Here is an 18,759-nt window from a genome sequence, read left to right as displayed (position 1 = left end):
ATTATTTAAGTCATGTCCGAATCCACTTTCGCTATTTAAAGGATTCAAAATCTGCGCCCCAGCACATGGTCCAACAGGGTTGTGCTTATTCTCCTAATGAGTTATGAGTGTGTTTAGAGCATAACGTGCATTAAACCAATCAGAGTCTGATCTCACATTCTTTTTAAGAGTCAGTTTCACCATTGCACATTTGCTATGTACATGCCGACTTTGTAAGTGGAAAAACTGAACGCTTCACTAGCGAGAAAACAGTTAAACAATCTGCGCAAGGATAAAGGAGCTCCCTTCATTCAGCCTCTTTACTTTCCCTTTACCTTAGTGGAAAAGCAAACGGTGTTGTATCCACTAAACTTTGTTAGGCACAAAGATTTGTTTCAAAGCTATTTCTAAATTCAGTTTTAATTTCCAGGAATAAATTAACAATAATAATGAAGTGTGGTCATTAAAAGAGTTATATCTAAACACACGTCCTGTTCTTATGCCCCATATGGTGATGCAGACATCTCCAAAACCCGAGAGGTGGACAAAATCTAAACTTGTTTTTATTAAAACAAATATAAATATGCATATCATAAATAATACGGCTAATAATAATAACATTTCATAATAAAAAGCATATACTAAGGCAAATTGTCATGAATAAACTAAAAAAGCCCCCTAAGGAGAGGCATGGAGGCAGTGGTTTTTTTACAAAGAAAATAATAGTTTGTGTAAATTTTGTGTTAATTAAGCAATGCAATCGTTTGAACCTGCATAGGTGCAAAACTAACACACTGGACTTTAGAGCAGCTTTCAGTAGGTCTATTTCAGTTTCTCAAAATGGCAGCGCGCCAACAATGCACCTTAGCACACCTGCTTTATAGACCCGCACACCCATGAGTCCACAAAGTGTTGCAAATGGATCTGCCATTTAAAACAACGTGGCCAAAACGTAAAAATTACAGTTGCGCTGGTCTGGAAATAGCAACAAATTGCACTAAACATGTCTTACGCCTTGTTGAACTAGGTGAATAGGGCCCAATAACATGAACATCTACAAGTGGGGCTACAGGTATTTTCATACATTTTGTGTCTATTAAAGGGTCACGAAACACCAAACCACATTTTTTGAGCTGCTGACAGTCGTATCTGTGTCCCACATTGCTAAAAACACTATTAGGACACATATATCTCACAAAAAAGTGAAAATTGGTTGTTTTTGCGTTATTTTGAGCAAATTCCTATTTCCGGTTTGAAACGAATTTTTGAAGCTGCGTCACGGCCATGAGATCTTAGCGTGTATTCCAGCGTGTAGTCTGGATGACTGTACCTGGGAGTGCCTTATTACATCTGAGTGTGCTGCATTAATACATGAGTAAGGCTTGGTTCAAACCAATCAGTGCGCTCTATTCTGTATGCAGTGGAACTTCATTAATATACATAATGATGCTTCAAAGACCGTTTGTACCTGTACAGTGTTCCGACGGCAGAGAGACGACATGTTGTGTTGGCAAAACAAGTGTTGCTTTTATAATTTGCTGCAGTGAAGGTTTTGTTTTCATTTTCTCGCTATGAGAGCGCAGCTGGACTCACGTGTGGATTACTATAACAATACGTGTCTAAAGAACATTGTTTACCCGAGAGCTTTTCTCATCTAGAAATGGTGAGATCCGGAGTTGCTGCTCGTCTCTTAATAAAGACGCGGCTCTAGTTGGTGTTGATTGTCCTGTCTCTATAGATTTGGTAAGTGAGCGACCAGTGCTCTTTGTTTATTTAGATGGCAAAGTTAGTTCGTATCGAACTATTACACCAAGTGTAAACATGTTAGCACCACAATCAAACTATTACCGTCGTGGAGGATTTTCACTGCATTTTGTGACAGGAATAACACACACAGCTTTCTGACGCCACCTACCGAGTGCATCTAAGTTACCGAGAAATGCAGAGGGTTTTTTTTCTCTCATTCGGCGTGCGGTAACGAACCCTCCATGAAAAATACACGCTTAGAGCAGTTCCTCGTATCAAATATCTCGTTTGTCACGAGGGGCATGAATGAAATTCCTGAAGTGCCAAACTGCAGTTAAAGTCCACCATTTAATAATTTGTCAAATAATTCGATTACTGGTGTCCATGTAAACACAGTAGCCCCTTTCACACAGTGATACCGGTAAATATCTGGAAAATTTCCGGAACGACTTTACCAGTATATTCAAAAAAGCGCTGTTCACACAGGCGAGGACGTTACAGAATTTTTCCGGAAAAGAGCATTCACACATCCATTCCAAAATACCGGTAAATTCTGACATCATTCACCACAAATGAGCTTTAAACGGCTGCGCTTGTGTTTGTAAACATTTGACTAAATTACAAACTCTGTGGATGATCAATATTGTGAACAACTTTCGCAGGATCACTTTCACATGTCGAGATGTTCATAATATGTGCGTGTGCAGGCGCTCACAGGCTGTTTCACGGGCGCACGCAAAGCTTAAAGGTAAACAAACAACGGCTTATCAAAAGCATCTCATCGATGATTATTTACACGGTTGGCATTAAGATGAGCATATAAACGTGATCTGACTAACGTCTAGCAGCTAAATGTGTCTGGAAAAATATTCAAAGGATTTTATTCTCATAAACCGCGCGGACGTAAATGCATCTGACTGTTGTGATTGGCTAAAGCAGACGTCTCACGTCAGCACGTTCTAGACGTGCACGCGCTTATTACAGCAATCTTCCTTCTGCATTCACACAGCGCAGCATTACGGCAAATTGCCGGTAATGTTACAACTTCTCTTTCCGGAAAATAGCCAGAACGAATTTACCGGTATTTTCAAAAAGGACCTGTTCACACATCCAACCTTTCCGGAAAATTGCCGGTAATTTTCCGGAAAGGTCTGTATGTGTGAAAGGGGCTAATCACTGTCTTTCGCCCCTATGTGTGTGTGTGTGTGTTTTTTGACTCTAAAAATCAGCACATGCGCAAACCGACACTCCCATTTTTATGCAAATTTTTTACAGACCCTCCTTCTTTTGCTCCTCCGACACTCCCCCCCAAAACAGAGCTGGACACGCCCACTTTCCTGACTTTGAGTGCGGTTTCCCTACCCACCGAATTGATTGAGAGATGCATATTAACATGTCTGGTGCCCTTTAAATGAGTACGAACATGACTTGCATTGTTTCAAAAACAATAATATGCCTTTTTTTCCATTTTTCCTTTTAGCCTTTTTGTCTTTACATAGACAAATAACTGGAAACAAATCTAAAAATGACTAATAACTTTATTGTCTTGATGCCGTTTAAATAAATTAAAATCATTCCTCCTAATGTGAATGTGGTGCAGGCTGATAAAGTTCATGTTTCCTTCAAAACAAGCGTATCTGGTTTTTAACTGAACATTTGCTTCTTTTTGGCAAATTGATTAACTGTGAGGTCTCCGTTCCTTGCAGCTGAAATTCAATAATCAACTAACAGACTTCGTCTATAATACAAATACATCCACCCCAAGCACACACAACTCAAAAGAGGGTTTACATCAAAAGTCTACAGCTTTCAGCTTTCTCTCCTCCTGCTCGGTCAGAGGCTCCTGCGCCAGAATTTTACCATGCAGCCGGTGATGTTTCCCGATTCCCAGTTTGGGCAAACCTCGATTCAGGCCCTCCAGCAGGACGCAGGACTTACACAGGGCCTGACTGGAGATGTATCCGCAGCGTGAGCACGTTCCCTGCACTGGCATCTTCACTCCCTCCTTCACGGAGAGCGTCTCCCCGGAGTGGATGACGTCTATGATGGCGCTGGGCCTGACGGACTCCAGGTCTTTGAGGAAAGCGCGAGCGTGACCTCGGTAGGCGTTGGGTGAGTAGATGCATTCAGTGGAGAAGTAATCCAGCTTCTTGAAGTAGGCGTAGAGGACGATTTCTTTCTCGTAGGCGTATTTAAGAGGTTTGCAGCGTGGGATGGCACCGTCTCCTTCACTAGAGGTGCTGATGGCGGTGCAGCGGCGGAGACGAGCGATGTCTCCACGCAGAACGTTCATCAGCACCGTCTCGGCCACATCATCCGCATTGTGACCTGCTCATCAAACAAAACAAACCTCAGTCTACACTTGACAAAATATATATAGTAATGTAGTAATTCACTATAACTGTTTTGATGCTTTAAAATGTATCTTTACCTTATAAATTTGCCCTTAATTTTGTGTTTATGTACTCAGGAGGAGTCAGTCACAATAAAGATCATTTGTTGACGTAAACTTTGACGTTTTTGATGTTGACCAGCCACAATATTAGGTACGCCTGTCCAACTGCTTCTTAACGCAAATTTCTAATAATCCAATCACATGGCAGCAGCTCAATGCATTTTGGCATGTAGACATGGTGAAGACGATCTGCTGCAGTTCAAACTGAGCCTCAGAATGGAGAAGGAGAAGATTTAAGTGACTGAATGTGGCATGGTTGCTGGTGCCAGACAGGCTGCCTTCATGACAGCTGATTGGTCAGGAGACCGATCTATCATCATTGGGCGACGTAGCGCGGGGATATAAAAAGGACATTAAGAAAAGCGGAGGAGATCGCTTTTTCCTTTTATCTCGTTTTTCGTGTATTTTTCTGTAATGATTATGATTTTTCGTTGTTTTTGCTTAACTTTCGTTTGGGTAAAATAATTTTGAATTACTTTTTCCACTGCGAGAAATTTTGTGATTTTTGTACATTTTTATTTCGATTGATTTGTTTGTTATTTTTTGGCTCCGCTCCTTCCCGACATATTGAGCAAGGTAAGGGGTTATTCGTGAGTTAGAATTGTTTAGTTATATTTCTTTCTTTTGTTTGGCTTCACTATCGTCCCCTTACTCTCGAGTTGAACTAATTTTTGTTTGATGCTTTGTTTGAATTGGCTACTTTATTATATTTTTATTTTTGTAAATATTTCTCTTTTTTGTATACGAGCAATTCCATCGTTATGGATGTAACGTTTGCAATAAAAACTCAAAATATATATTCGCATAGAAAGTATACGTTAACATAATATTGAAGCATCTGTTTTTATTTTGCAAAACAACTAACCACAGAGTTATAGGATCAGCAAAATATCGATCTGTAAACATTTTTTAGATTTTAAATGTGGAAAATAAAGATGCGTTATGGATGTGACAAAAAAAAAAGTCGAGTTTACAGTCTACAATATATTTTTTGGAAATTCTGTGAATTAAAATGCACAACCCAAAAGAAATAAAGCTAATCAAAAGGAAAAAGAGTTGGCTCACTATAGAACAAACATGATTGATTTTGTTTTGTTTGAAATTATTGCATTTAGCTTCGTAATGGACGTGACACTTTTCCGTTATGGATGTGACAGGTGTGAAATTGCCACTTGTGTGACTTTGGTAAATCAAATATAAAAGTTTGAAAACAATGACAGATACTTTTTAGAGCATTTCTAAAGTACTGTAAAATACTTCCTTACACAAAAAAATGTAGAAACGGTTAGCTATTTTGGTAAAAATTATAATTTTTTTTACATTTGCATGGAATTGCTCATATATTTGGGCATTATTATGGTTTCACTTGTACATTAAATCTCTTTTGTGTGGCAGTTCTGTTGTCAGTGTCTTTTGCTTACACCCTCACATTGTGAAATTACCACACTTTGTAAATGTTATTCCTTATAAGTAAAGTTTCGTGAAACAGTTACGACAGATAGGGTGCGCTTTGTCTACGACACAAATTCCATTTCTGTATCCCACTGGAAAACTAAAATGTTCCCACACAGGCGACTTAGGGTGCTTTCACACCTGTGAATCGATTCAGTTGTTCCGAAACAAGAGATTACAAATGTTACATTGTTGCTCTTTGCTCTTGCGTCCTGCTAAGCTGTCAGGAGAGGTGGTGGTTTGGTGGTGATTGACAGGGTGCGAGCGTGACGTGTCTGAGGAGAGATGCGGTGGGGAGGGGTGAGAAGGGTGCGCGATGATGCCTATTTGAGGACCGGGAGGGAGACGCGAGATTACCGGGAGATCATCACTCGTTTGCGGGCATCCGGAGACTCGCGAAACTTCCCGCCCTACTCATAATTCTCTCTTCATATAGCCGTATGCCTATTACATATCCATAAAACACTGCGATATAACCGCGCTCGGATCGGATCACTTTCTCACTGCAATCGAACCGCTCCAGGGTTCGTTTCAATCGAGCCGAGACCACTTCATTCAAGCGATCTCGGAGCGATTACTTTGGCGCGGAACAGAGCGCGATTGCCCTATTCACATATGCCAAACGAACCGCACTAAATGGGCAAACGAGACACATTCCGAAACAAAAGTGTAGGTGTGAAAGGACCCTTTAATGTGTCTGGGGGATCTGCAATCTCAATACTATGCAAGGCAGCCATCCTACATATACAGTAGTTACCGAGTGTGATCGCTCACTCAAGTCACATGACATGCACTTAGAAAATACTAACTTGAGAATATAATATTTAGAACAAAAGCTCATCATTACACATACAATTTAATCAAATGTGATTAAATAAAGATGTTTAAATTGGTTCAATAAGTTATAGACAAGTGACGTCAACCTCAACAATGGGCAGCAGGGGGAGTGAGAGTACCGCGGTACGCCACGAGAGTTTCGCGATACGTATCGTAGTTGGTGTATCGCGATATTTGGGTTCGGTTTGTAATTTTGTTACACCCCTACAACATAAAATAAAATGCACTATATTAGCCCATAATGCAACAGTGCAGCTGTTTTTAAAGAACATCTAAAAACATACTTGACACTGGAAAACGTAGTCATATGTAGGCTCACACGAACAGAAACCAGGGCATTTAGTCATGTAACCCACCTGTGCATATCTTATCAACGTTCAGCATCATGGCTCCTCTGTCCAGCGCCTGTCTGCGAAACACACCGCAGAACGTGCAGTTATTCTTCAAGCCCACCTGCTTCACAATGGCATCCATAGTCCATCCGTAGAGCTCTTCATAAGACACTATCTTCAGCGGCAGCTCGTACTGCTGCTGGTTCCTCTTTACCGTCTCCAGAGAATCGTCTCTATAACCCGTGATGCCCTCGTCCACTGACAACAGCAGAAGCTTCAGGCCGTAATCATAGCGTTCGTTCAGCAACTTCATCACATGGGCCAGAACTGTGGAGTCTTTTCCACCTGACGCCCCGATGGCCACAGTCTCTCCACGATTAAAGAGTCCGGCGGACGTGATGGTTTGATGGATCTCCTCCTCAAAAGCCCAGAAAAAGCAGTCTTTACAGAGAGAGTGACCAGTCTTGGGCCGTTTCAGCACAGCACGTTTCTGCTCACAGTTACTGCACTGGACCGGCATGATGACAAACTGCAAAACAGTTCACAGGAGGATTTTCTGCATTAATAATACATACAATAATAGTAACTTTATCTGAGGTTCACAATTTTAAGTGCACCAAATATGATTCTCCTGGTGTGAGGGCACTTTTGTAAACTGACTAAATCTATTCTGTTTAATGAATACAATAATTATGATATAAAAAAAATAAAAAGTGACTAAAATAAAGTAAAATAGTAAATTAAAATATATATTTATTAAGAAAAGGAAAATTTGCCATTTTGCACCATTTTGTTTTTTTTCTACTTACTATAATAAAGTTTAGTTTAATTGCTTTAATTACCAATGACTGATCTGAATATTTTGTTAATAAATATTATAAAGGTTGTAATAAATGTCAAGTTTTCCCATTTTAATAAAACAATAAATAAACAAAATATTAAATCAACTTTTAATTACCTTAATAACTAATGACTGACTAAATCTATTCTGTGGTAAATGAATACAAGAATTATTGTATAAAAATAGTAAAAGTAACTAAAATAAATTAAAATATTAAAGTATATTTATTTAATAAAGGAAGGAAAATATGCATTTTAGCACCACTTTGTTTTTTTTACAAACTATAATAAAGTTAGATATTCTGTTTAATTGTTTTATTCACTAATGACTGATCTGCCTGTTTTTTAATACATATAAAAATGTTGACAAGATTTTAATTTTGATAAAACAATGAATAAAGAAAATTATGAAATAAAAGTAACTTTATACGAGGACGTTTAAAAAACTTTTAGGTGCCCCAAATAGGATTCTCCTGTCAGGGCACTTTTGAATTATTAAATTAGAATATGTTTATTAAAAAAGGAAAGGAAAAAAAAGGTATATCAATGTTGGCACCACTTTTTTGTTAGAGATTCTGTTAGTTTAATTACTTTAGTGAATCACTAATGACTGATCTGCCTGTTTTGTTAAAAACTATTAAAAATGTTGCAATAAATGTTGATAAAAGTTTTTAATAAAAAAAAATAAATAAATAAACAAAATAGTTAAATACAATTAACTTCATATAAGGAGGTTCAAAACTTTAAGGTGCCCCGAATATGATTGTCCTGGTGTGAGGGCACTATTGCATACAGAGCACATATATTCTGTCATGAATTTATATTTTAATTAAGGTTAAAAATAAATAAATAAAATAAAAATTATACATACATACATACACATATAAATATGTGAAATATTCACCGCTTTTTTTCTACGTACAATAGTTAGTTATTCTAATTAAGTTATTCTTTAATGGCTTTAATCACTAAATACATATCTGCCTATTTAGTGTATACAAAGTTACTAAATCATTTAAAATAAATTTTACAAAATAATTTTTTCATCTCATAAAATAACTGAACATATATTTTCATTATGCATTTCTATTTATTCATTGATTTTGTCGCTAGTGGCTGACCATTTCTTCTGTACAAAATGGTTCAAGTGTCAAGAAAAAAGCTTTACAGTTTTGAAGCACATTCATTTTATATATCAACAACATGAAACTACATAGCTTAAAACATATTTTAAAACCATATTTACATAACATTATCTACACAATTTATTGTGTTCATACGCAGATTCTAGTCAGAAAAAAAATAAAAAATATAAAATTGTAAAACATTACTACAACAAATTGTTGGATAATAAATTATTTTTGTATTATTTGAATACAACTTTTATTTAAACGTGTGTTTAATTCTCGTCTTCAATAACAATTATTGCATTCTGTGCATCTGTGTCCAAGTAATTACAAGCCAAATCAGCCTCATGTATTTTAGATAAAGATGTTTACCATGGTACTTTGAGTATGAGACCTGAAATCACATGCATGTATGACTTGAAAACAATATACTGTAAGCACTATATATTTGACTGTAAACAATGTTGTACTTTAATAGTCATTAGCTGCTAATATGATTCCACTATTTAGAATTGACAAACAATAATTTTCTGAAATTATTGATATTAATGGAAAAGTCCGGATTTGTGAACATAAAACCAACTTTACATCATTTAGTTTAAGGGCTTCAGTTTATTATAGCTAAACAGATTAATGTGTGAAATAACATAAGAAAAGGTTTAAAAAATGCCAGAAACTATAAACGAGTTCAGAAATTCAAAGTATAGTAACAAACCAAACAGAATTAGACATTGAGAAATAAAACGAGAGGTAAAATATAAAGTTATTAGTGTATGAACAACGGACAAACCTGGAGAAGTTCCTGGGGTGCACTTCAATTCATTTAAACAGGGATGGAAACGTAAACACTGACGTGTTTAAGAAATAAAACGCTAACCTAGAGCTATAAAACACATAGCTCAAGGATTTAACGACAAATTAAAACACATTATGTGAATTTAAAATACATTTGATCACGAACATCTCTGGCTATATTACTAAACACGTTTTTTCAAGCACGTCACTGACGTGACACACATCACAAACGTGACTTCCTGTTTGAGCCCGTTTGAGTTCCCGCGCCCTCTTGTGTGCTGGCGAGTATAAATGTTACGTTTATTTATTTATTTGTAAGCATTATGCTTGTGTGGTAGCAGTAAAGCATTTTAAACGTATTCTTCATTAAGTGTACAACATGATTACATGTATAAATATGTTGTTAAGTCAACTGCTAGCATTCTTATCATTGACTAGCATTTAGTTTTGGAACTGTAGGCTAATTTACTTTTGTCCAGATGATACATTAACCCACAGGTGTCAAACTCAGTTCCAAAAGGGCCACAGCTCTGCACAGTTTAGATCCAACCCTAATTAAACACACCTGATCAAACTAATTGAGTCCTTCAGGCTTGTTTGAAACCTACAGGTAAGTGTGTTGGAGCAGGGTTGGAACTAAACTGTGCAGGGCTTCGGTCCTCCAGGAATTGAGTTTGACACCCCTGCAATAACCCATTCAGACCAGAATTATGTTCAGTTTCTGAAAAATGTAAAAGTATGTTTTCACAGTTCTTGCGGCTCCAATAAATGAGACCAAATTATAATAATAACAACAATTTAACACCCTTTAAGTATAAATATTATTTGTCGATTTCAATGGACATCAGGTCAGAACAGTTGTACTTAGCGGACATTACACCAACATAAAATACAAAAAACATACATAATTGCTGGTATTATCTTGAAATTTATTTTCAAAACCACAAACATTACCATTGTAACTTTAATTTTGAGGTTTTTGTTGTATAGACACACCTTGTTTATAACAAACTTTATCACCATCTTCCTCATTACTTCACATAATGTCCACATCTGAGATGTTTCCATCGGCTATATGCTCAACAACTTTAAGATCTTGAACCCACTGTACATCAGGCATATTTGAAAAGATCCTGATCTAAAGCTTGCAATGTTACAAACGTTTTTAAACTTTAATAAGTTCAATCCCTCTTTTTTTTTACATACAATCTATGAAATATTGGCAAAGATATCAAAAAATCTGAATAAAAACATTGTAAATGTGGTTTACATCTGTGTCTGGAGTGAAGTGATGCCCTGCTGCTTTCCATTCATTCATTTATTTTATTTTCGGCTTAGTCCCTTTATTAGTCTGGGGTGGCCACAGCGGAATGAACCGGCAACTTATCCAGCATATGTTTTACACAGGGGATGCCCTTCCAGCTGCAACCCAGTACTGGGAAACACCCATACACTCTCATTTACACACATACACATACACTACAGCCAATTTAGCTTACCCAATTCGCTTATAGCGCAGGTCTATGGACTGTGGGGGAAACCGGAGCTACCGCGGGAAACCCACACCAACACGGGGAGAACATGCCAACTCTACACAGAAATGCCAACTGACCCAGCTGAGGCTCAAACCAGCAATCTTCTTGCTGTGAGGCGACAGCGCTAACCACTGCACCACCGTACTGTCCTGCTGCTTTTCAGTGTAGTGGATTTTTTCAATTGCAACATGTCGAGTTTTACCGCCATTTGATTGGATGACAATCGTCCACTCTCATGGACTGCAGGCTTTAAATTAGATTAAATGCTCAGGAACCACAAAAACATGGCCTGACATGTGATGTCCATTGTAATGGACACAGGGTCCGAAGGGTTTAAGTGTACAACACGATAAGATTACACTTATATCAATATGTTATTAGGTCAAATGCTAACACTCGGCATAGACTAGCATTAGTTTTAAAACGGTACTTTACATTTGTCTAGATCAGGGGTGTCCTGGAGGGCCAGTGTCCTGGATATTTTAGTTCCAACCCCAATTAAACACACCTGAACCAGCTAATCAAGCTCTTTCTAGGTATAGAAACTTCCAGGGAGGTGTGTTGAAGGAAGTTGGAGCTAAACTATGCAGGACACCGGCCCTCCAGGACCGAGTTTGGACATCCCTGGTCTAGATGATAAATTAGGCAGCAATTATTAGTTCATTTTGGGGTGAGGCAGGGGCGCAGTAGGTAGTGCTGTCGCCTCACAGCAAGAAGGTTGCTGGGTCGCTGGTTCGAACCTCGGCTCAGTTGGCGTTTCTGTGTGGAGTTTGCATGTTCTCCCTGCGTTCGCGTGGGTTTCCTCCGGGTGCTTCGGTTTCCCCCACAGTCCAAAGACATGCGGTACAGGTGAATTGGGTAGGCTAAATTGTCCATAGTGTGTGTGTGAATGTGTGTGTGGATGTTTCCCAGAGATGGGTTGTAGCTGGAAGGGCATCCGCTGCGTAAAAACTTGCTGGATAAGTTGGCGGTTCATTCCGCTGTGGCGACCCCGAATTAAAAAAGGGACTTTAATAAAGGGAATTACTTAATTCATTTTCTTTTTGGCTTAGTTCCTTTATTAATCAGGCGTCGCCACAGCGGAATGAACCGCCAACTTATCCAGCATATGTTTTATTCCAGCTGGGGAACACCCATCCACACACATACACCACCTTCAATTTAGTTTATTCGATTACACTAAATGTGTTTGAACTGTGGGAGAAATCGGAGCACCCGGAGGAAACACAAAGCAACATAGGGAGAACATGCAAACTCCACACAGAAACGCCAACTGGAGCCAGTTGGGAATCAAACCAGCAACCTTCTTGCTGTGAGGCGATCGTACTACCCACTGCACCACCCCCAATTATTAAATATCATTCATTCACTCATTTTCTTGTCAGCTTAGTCCCTTTATTAATCCGGGGTCGCCACACCGAAATGAGCCGCTTTTACGCAGAAAGTTTTTTATGCAGCGGATGCCCTTCCAGCCGCTACCCATCTCTGGGAAACATCCACACACACATCCACACACACTCATACACTACGGACAATTTACCCTACCCAATTCACCTGTACCGCATGTCTTTGGACTGTGGAGGAAACCGAAGCACCCGGAAGAAAACCCAAGCGAAAGCAGGGAGAACATGCAAACTCCACACAGAAACACCAACTGAGCCGAGGTTCGAACCAGTGACCCAGCGACCTTCTTGCTGTGAGGCAACAGCACTACCTACTGCACCATTGCCTCGCCCATTATTAAATATAATTGTTAAATATTATGACACTTATGAATATTACCAGTAAGTACTATAAACAACATAGCTAAACTGTGGTTAGCCAATTAGATCATTTGTAGTAGCAGCTATAGTAAAAACATGGTTAATCTTTATGAGGCGATAGACTGGTAATATTAATAGACTATCACTAATAGTATGCGTGTGTATCTTCATTCATTCATTCATTTTCTTTTCGGCTTAGTCCCTTCAACAATCCTGGGTCACCACAATGGAATGAACTGCCAGCTTATCCAGCATACATTTTACCCAGCGGATCCCCTTCCAGCTGCAACCCATCACTGGGAAACATGCACACACAATCATTCACACTTATACACTATGGTCAATTTTTTGCATACCCAATTAACCTGTACCACATGTCTTTGGACTTGTGGGGGAAACCGGAGCACCCAGAAAGAACCAACGCCAACACCGGGAGAAAACGCAAACTCCTGTGTATCTTTATCTTAAGTAACTTTTGTAAATATTTAGTTAAGGTCACAGGTTTGTTTGTGTGGAGTTTGCATGCTCTCCCCATATTGGCGTGGGTTTTCTCTGGGTGCTCCGGTTTCCCCCACAGTCCAAACACATGCGCTATAGGTGAGTTGAAGAAACTAAATTGGTGTGTGAATGAGTGTGTATGGGTGTTTCCCAGTACTGGGTTGCAGCTGAAAGGGCATCTGCTGCATAAAACATAGGCTAGAATAGTTGACGGTTCATTCCGCTGTGGCAGACCCTAATAAATAAGGGATTAAGCCGAAGGAAAACAAATGAATAAACAAAAACAACAACAGAAGATTGAAATATATGTTTAAAACATCTCTATCCCAACAGTAAATGAACTTGCAGATTAAATAATACACCATAACAACTCAAAACTGCAAGTACATTCACAAATAATCACAAAGATGTGGTATGCATAACACGTTACATTAAATATTAAGTTTTAAAAACACTTACACATTTGGTTTCTCTTTTAAAACGCACCCCAAATACCATTTCATTAACACCTTTGTAACAAACTCCAAATATATAAAAGTGACTTCAGTTGAAATACCAGTCATAGAGATCATGAGCTTCTTTATATTCCCTGTGCCGTGCTATATAATCACAGGCAGTGCATATGGGCAGGATGAACTCTTGGGTTTGCTCTATTAAATGAGGAGTTGGAGTGAGACGTTTCCTCCAGTCAAAGTATCTGTGATATGCAATGTCATTTTTATTTAGCATATACAAATACCGTGCTAGAGACCTGACACTTAGGAAGTCATTCACATGAATAAAGGCGTCTCCAGGAATGAAGTTTTCATAGTTTTTCCTTGGAGGACCCAAAACCACAGGAACAGTTCCTGCAGCAAGAGGACCATTGATCTTCTCAGTGATGTAGTCCTTGTGGATGGAGTTCTCGAAGGAGAGGTAAAATTTGCAGCTAGCGAGGGTAGGATAGTAGTCTTTATAGTCTAGATATGTTGAATAAGCCTTCCCGAAAAGGTGTACATGGATGTATCGGCTTAATTCCCGATAAATCCTGTTCCTTGCGCTGACACCTGTTAATGGGGAATTGTTACTCACAATCCAACAAACTAGTTTGTCCTTTTTGGGAATGACAAAATCATCGGCTGGTTTCTTCCTGGTTTTTAATCTCATCCGTACTGGAATATCAGCATCTTGTCTGTAGCTGAGAGTGAGATTGAACCGGTTTTCCAGACCAGGGATTATTTTAGTGTTGGTCGGCGATTCTAAATGTAACCAAATCCACTTCTGGAACAGAGGACGAGGCGATGGAGGAAGGTTGGACAGATCCAAGCTGATGTTCCTGTGATAAACTATGACGGCGTCGGAATTGTTGTAGAGCGATCGGTCATCCGTCAGCTGACAACTATTAATGTTGAAAAATTTTTTGCAGTCGCTAAATTCAAACACGTAATTTTCAGGCCAAACCCACAGCAGAAGGAGAGGTTTGTCTTCTGCCGCGTTAGAAAAAGAGTTCAGGCTGTTGGCGGAGTATGGCTTCAGACAACTTGAAAGTGAGAACCAGGAAAACATGACGGTCAAAAAAACAACACCTACAAGTGCCAACATTACACCCAGATGACAGGGCGAGGAGCCATTTGTGCTTGGCATTATCTAGAAAGAATGATGAAAAGGATCAGCCTCACCCCCATGAATAACAATCAGTGCCTTTGCATTCTCTAAGATACAAAATCTTTAACGTCAATGGAAAGTTTCAATCATTCAAATTGTTATTTATAGTAAAGAATAGAGATTCTTCAGATTCACAACATACAGCATTCTTCAGAACAAACATATCCTCGTTCAGCTTGTTCTATATTAGAAACAATAGGTAGTTGAAATTACCTCTAATAATGCTGAGATGTCATAACTCAACACTGAGTAAAACATGGATCAATCCAAGGCTAATTTGTTTTTTATTCAATTGTAATCACACTTTTTTATCCAGCAGTTGTATTGATCCATATTTGACCCAGCACTAAGTTACGGACAATTAACAATTAGCATTTATTTAATTAATTTTACTTTAAACCCACATGAAAAAATACTGCAGTAATCCTTAGTAAGTACCAAACCATAATGTAGTGAAGTGTATTACAATCAGTATATTTTTTTAGAATATTCATAAAAGTGAATACTACAGAATAGCATATTATTACTTACCGTGTGCTGATAAAATGTAATAGGCTAATTATTACAGTAGTATTTTGGTGTATATGTATGAAGTTTAGATGCAAAAAACATCTATGCCAAAGTGCCATCTGTAATCTTCTTCTACACTGAGCATCTTTGTCAGCCTCTTATGTTTATGTTCAGTTATTTCATGTTACAAGCAATGAAAATAACCTATTCTTTGCCATAAAAGTAAAATTACAGACTCAAAACATAAGAGAATGAGAAAAACACTAATATTAGAAGAAAATTTCACATGGCGTCTGAACCCTTCATATATATATATATAACGAAATGAGCATCCCTAATATATATATATATATATATATATATATTAGGGATGCTCATTTCGGTTAATTTTGCAAACAGACAACCGGCGCTCATTAACCAAAAATTAACTGTTAACTGGTCAGATTAATATTAAATCATCATTTAATTTAAAAAGAATACACATTTCAGAAAGTTTTGTTTCTCCAATTGTTCAAATAAACAGAAGTGTGTATGACATGGATCCAGGACAGAGGCAAATAAGCATCAGCGCTGGTTTGGCAACAACTCTGACTGACTGACCAGCAATATTTTTCTTTCATTATACTTCCAAGGCAAAATATATCTGTAGGTACGTGTGGTTGTATGTGTTACCATGCTGCGAGTAACAATAATGTGTTGCACATTTATGCAGCAAAATAATATTTTTTAATCGTTAAAGTAAGACCATTAATCGGTTAAAAACACACCCTTTCCGTTAACGGTGAATTGGTTATTATGAGCATCCCTAATATATATATATATATATATATATATATATATATATATATATATATATATATATATATATATATATATAGGGGCTGTAGTAATACACAATCTACAATAAAATTATTTATACCCAAACTGTACAAAGTTTATACTCAACGGCCACTTTATTAGGTACACCTGCCTGACTACTCGTTATCGCAATCGTTTTTTCCCCTTTATTTTTATGCCAGAACAAACTACATTGTTTTTTTATACATATAAAAACCCACTTCAACAAACCCTAAATACACTGCCTGAAGAAAGATAGTAAAAAGGTAATTATAAAAACAATTAAAATTGAATAAAATTAAATAAAAGAATAATAAATAAATAAATAAATAAATAATAAAAACATAGATAAATAGAGTGACAACAGTAATGGGTGATACAATCAGGGATAATGCTGTGCTATCTTACAATGGTAGGTTAACATGGAAGAAGCTTGAGGTTCTGGACAGAGAAAGAAAATACAAAAAGATCACAAAAAAAAATTCCAGTTACATACAAGACCGTCACATTATTCCCCAGGAAGTACACTTATAGCAGAGAAATATGATAGCAAGGGTTGTTATCGCAAATTTCTAATCGGCCAATCACGCACAACCATCTCTGGAGACCATCAAGTGAATGGTCCAAAAAAAAGAGAAAACATCCAGTGAGCAGCAGTTCTGTGGGCGCAAATGCCTTGTAGATGCCAGAGGAGAATAGAAAGATTGGTTCCAGCTGACCATGTCTATCCCTTTGTAACCACAGTGTACCCATCCTCTGATGTCTACCTTGCAACATGATAACGCAGTAAGGTACTAAGGTAGTAGGTTGTACCTAATAAAGTGGCCAGTGTGTGTGTGTTTGTGTGTGTGTGTGTGTTTGTGTGTATACATACAGCATATAGGGCAAAGCAGTGACGCAGTAGGTAGTGCTGTCGCCTCACAGCAAGAAGGTCGCTGTGTCGCTGGTTTGAGCCTTGCCTCAGTTGGCGTTTCTGTGTGGAGTTTGCATGTTCTCTCTCATTCATGGATGCATGAATATATATATATATATATATATATATATATATATATATATATATATATATATATATATATATATATATATATATATATATGCGTGTGTGTGTGTGTGTGTGTGTGTGTGTGTGTATTTAGGGGCTTAACTAGGTTAATTAGGCAAGTCATTGTTTAACAATGGTTTTGTTCTGTAGCATATAATATTGCTTATAATATTGACCTTAAAATAAAATTTAAAAAACTGCTTGTTATTCTGGCTGAAATAAATTAAAATAAAACTTTCTTCAGAAAAAAAAATATTATAGGAAATATTGTGAAAATATCCTTGCTCCATTAAATATCACTTGTGAATTACGCAAAAAATAATAAATATTTTACAGTATAGCTAATAATTTTGTCCTCAAAATACATGTTTTGTTATAGTTTATGTATTACCACAGCAGCCAGAGAATTTTCATCACAGATTAATCAGAAGTCTAATATTGGCTCTACATTAGTGTTTTAGTCCTTGATAAACTGACATGCGCAGCTTTGTCGTGTACTTACGTGCTACAGAAGCTCATGCGATGTATTTATAAATACGGAAGTATAATAGTGAAGTCATGATGAATCGGAAATTACCCTCAGTAATAAACTTCTGCTCGTCCACAGCTTCATGTTAGCGCTTTTCTCCTCCGGCACATCCGCTTTGTTTCAGATGACACGACTCAGAGTACAGGCTCGCTGTTGCTTCCTTGTTCAAACTTTGCGCTGTCTGATCAAAAATGTAAGCATGAACGTCACAGATTAAGATCATCTTGAGTTTTCATGGCACAATGAAACGGCAAATCAAGTTGGACGGCTTCTGCGGAAGAATAGAGTCGGTCAGGTGTGAAAGACACACGCAGCGCGGCTGACCAATAGTCGGCGCTTGTAAACCTCCCACACACACGCACGCACACTCAAAATAATAAAAGCTCGGTATATGATGAGGAAATAAGAACAAGAATCTGTATTTGTGTTGTATATATCTATGATAAAGTATCAGACACATGTAAATGCATCACTGAAAAAAATTATTAATTGGATTTGCTACATTTTTTAAATAGGGGTTGTGAATAATTAATTCATTCAGTCATTCATTTGATTTTCGGCTTAGTCCCTTTATTATTCCGGGGTCGCCACAGCTGAATGAACCGCCAATAGCGGATGCCCTTCCAGCCGCAACCTATCTCTGGGAAACATCCACACACACTAATTTAAATACTTTATATGGGCTGAATTTAAACAAACAGAGTTGAGCATTAATTAGTTTTAACTTGTTGTTTAAATTCAGTCCATGTAAATTATTTGCAACCACTATACCTTAAAAAAAATTGTGAATTCAATTGATAGTTTATTTATACACACACACACATTCACCGGCCACTTT

General features: G+C 37.7%; 2 protein-coding genes across 4 annotated transcripts; both read right to left on the bottom strand.

Moving 5' to 3' along the window:
• Window positions 1-3,245: 3,245 nt before the first annotated feature.
• Window positions 3,246-9,783, bottom strand: ctu1 (cytosolic thiouridylase subunit 1 homolog (S. pombe)). Its single transcript, NM_200130.1, is given in 3 exon segments — window positions 3,246-4,053; window positions 6,826-7,330; window positions 9,559-9,783. Coding segments are annotated over 2 exon segments (1,032 nt in total). The 5' UTR covers window positions 7,322-7,330; window positions 9,559-9,783; the 3' UTR covers window positions 3,246-3,517.
• Window positions 9,784-10,471: 688 nt separating this feature from the next.
• On the bottom strand, window positions 10,472-18,273 carry LOC103908667 (alpha-(1,3)-fucosyltransferase 9-like). 3 transcript variants are annotated; one of them, XM_087262710.1, is made up of 3 exons: window positions 17,895-18,273; window positions 13,627-14,985; window positions 10,472-10,945 (listed from the first exon to the last, which is right to left on the bottom strand). In XM_087262710.1, exon 2 carries the CDS (start codon window positions 14,980-14,982, stop codon window positions 13,903-13,905), a length of 1,080 nt encoding a protein of 359 aa, XP_087118836.1. In that variant the 5' UTR covers window positions 14,983-14,985; window positions 17,895-18,273; the 3' UTR covers window positions 10,472-10,945; window positions 13,627-13,902.
• Window positions 18,274-18,759: the final 486 nt, after the last annotated feature.

The sequence above is a fragment of the Danio rerio genome, chromosome 8 (genome assembly GCF_052040795.2).
Source record: "Danio rerio strain M-AB ecotype USA chromosome 8, GRCz13ab, whole genome shotgun sequence".
NCBI classification, from domain to species: Eukaryota; Metazoa; Chordata; class Actinopteri; order Cypriniformes; family Danionidae; genus Danio; species Danio rerio.
The sequence above is the reverse complement of the archived record's forward strand: the minus strand, read 5'-3'. Positions and strand labels throughout refer to the sequence as shown.

Bases quoted from the DNA above. Each gene is read 5' to 3' on its own strand.
- LOC103908667 (XM_087262709.1), bottom strand. From the start codon at position 18,005: ATGAAGCTGTGGACGAGCAGAAGTTTATTACTGAGG. The intron at 14,986-17,969 runs GTAATTTCCGAT...CATTCTTTCTAG, and splicing joins GCAGAAGTTTATTACTGAGG to ATAATGCCAAGCACAAATGG.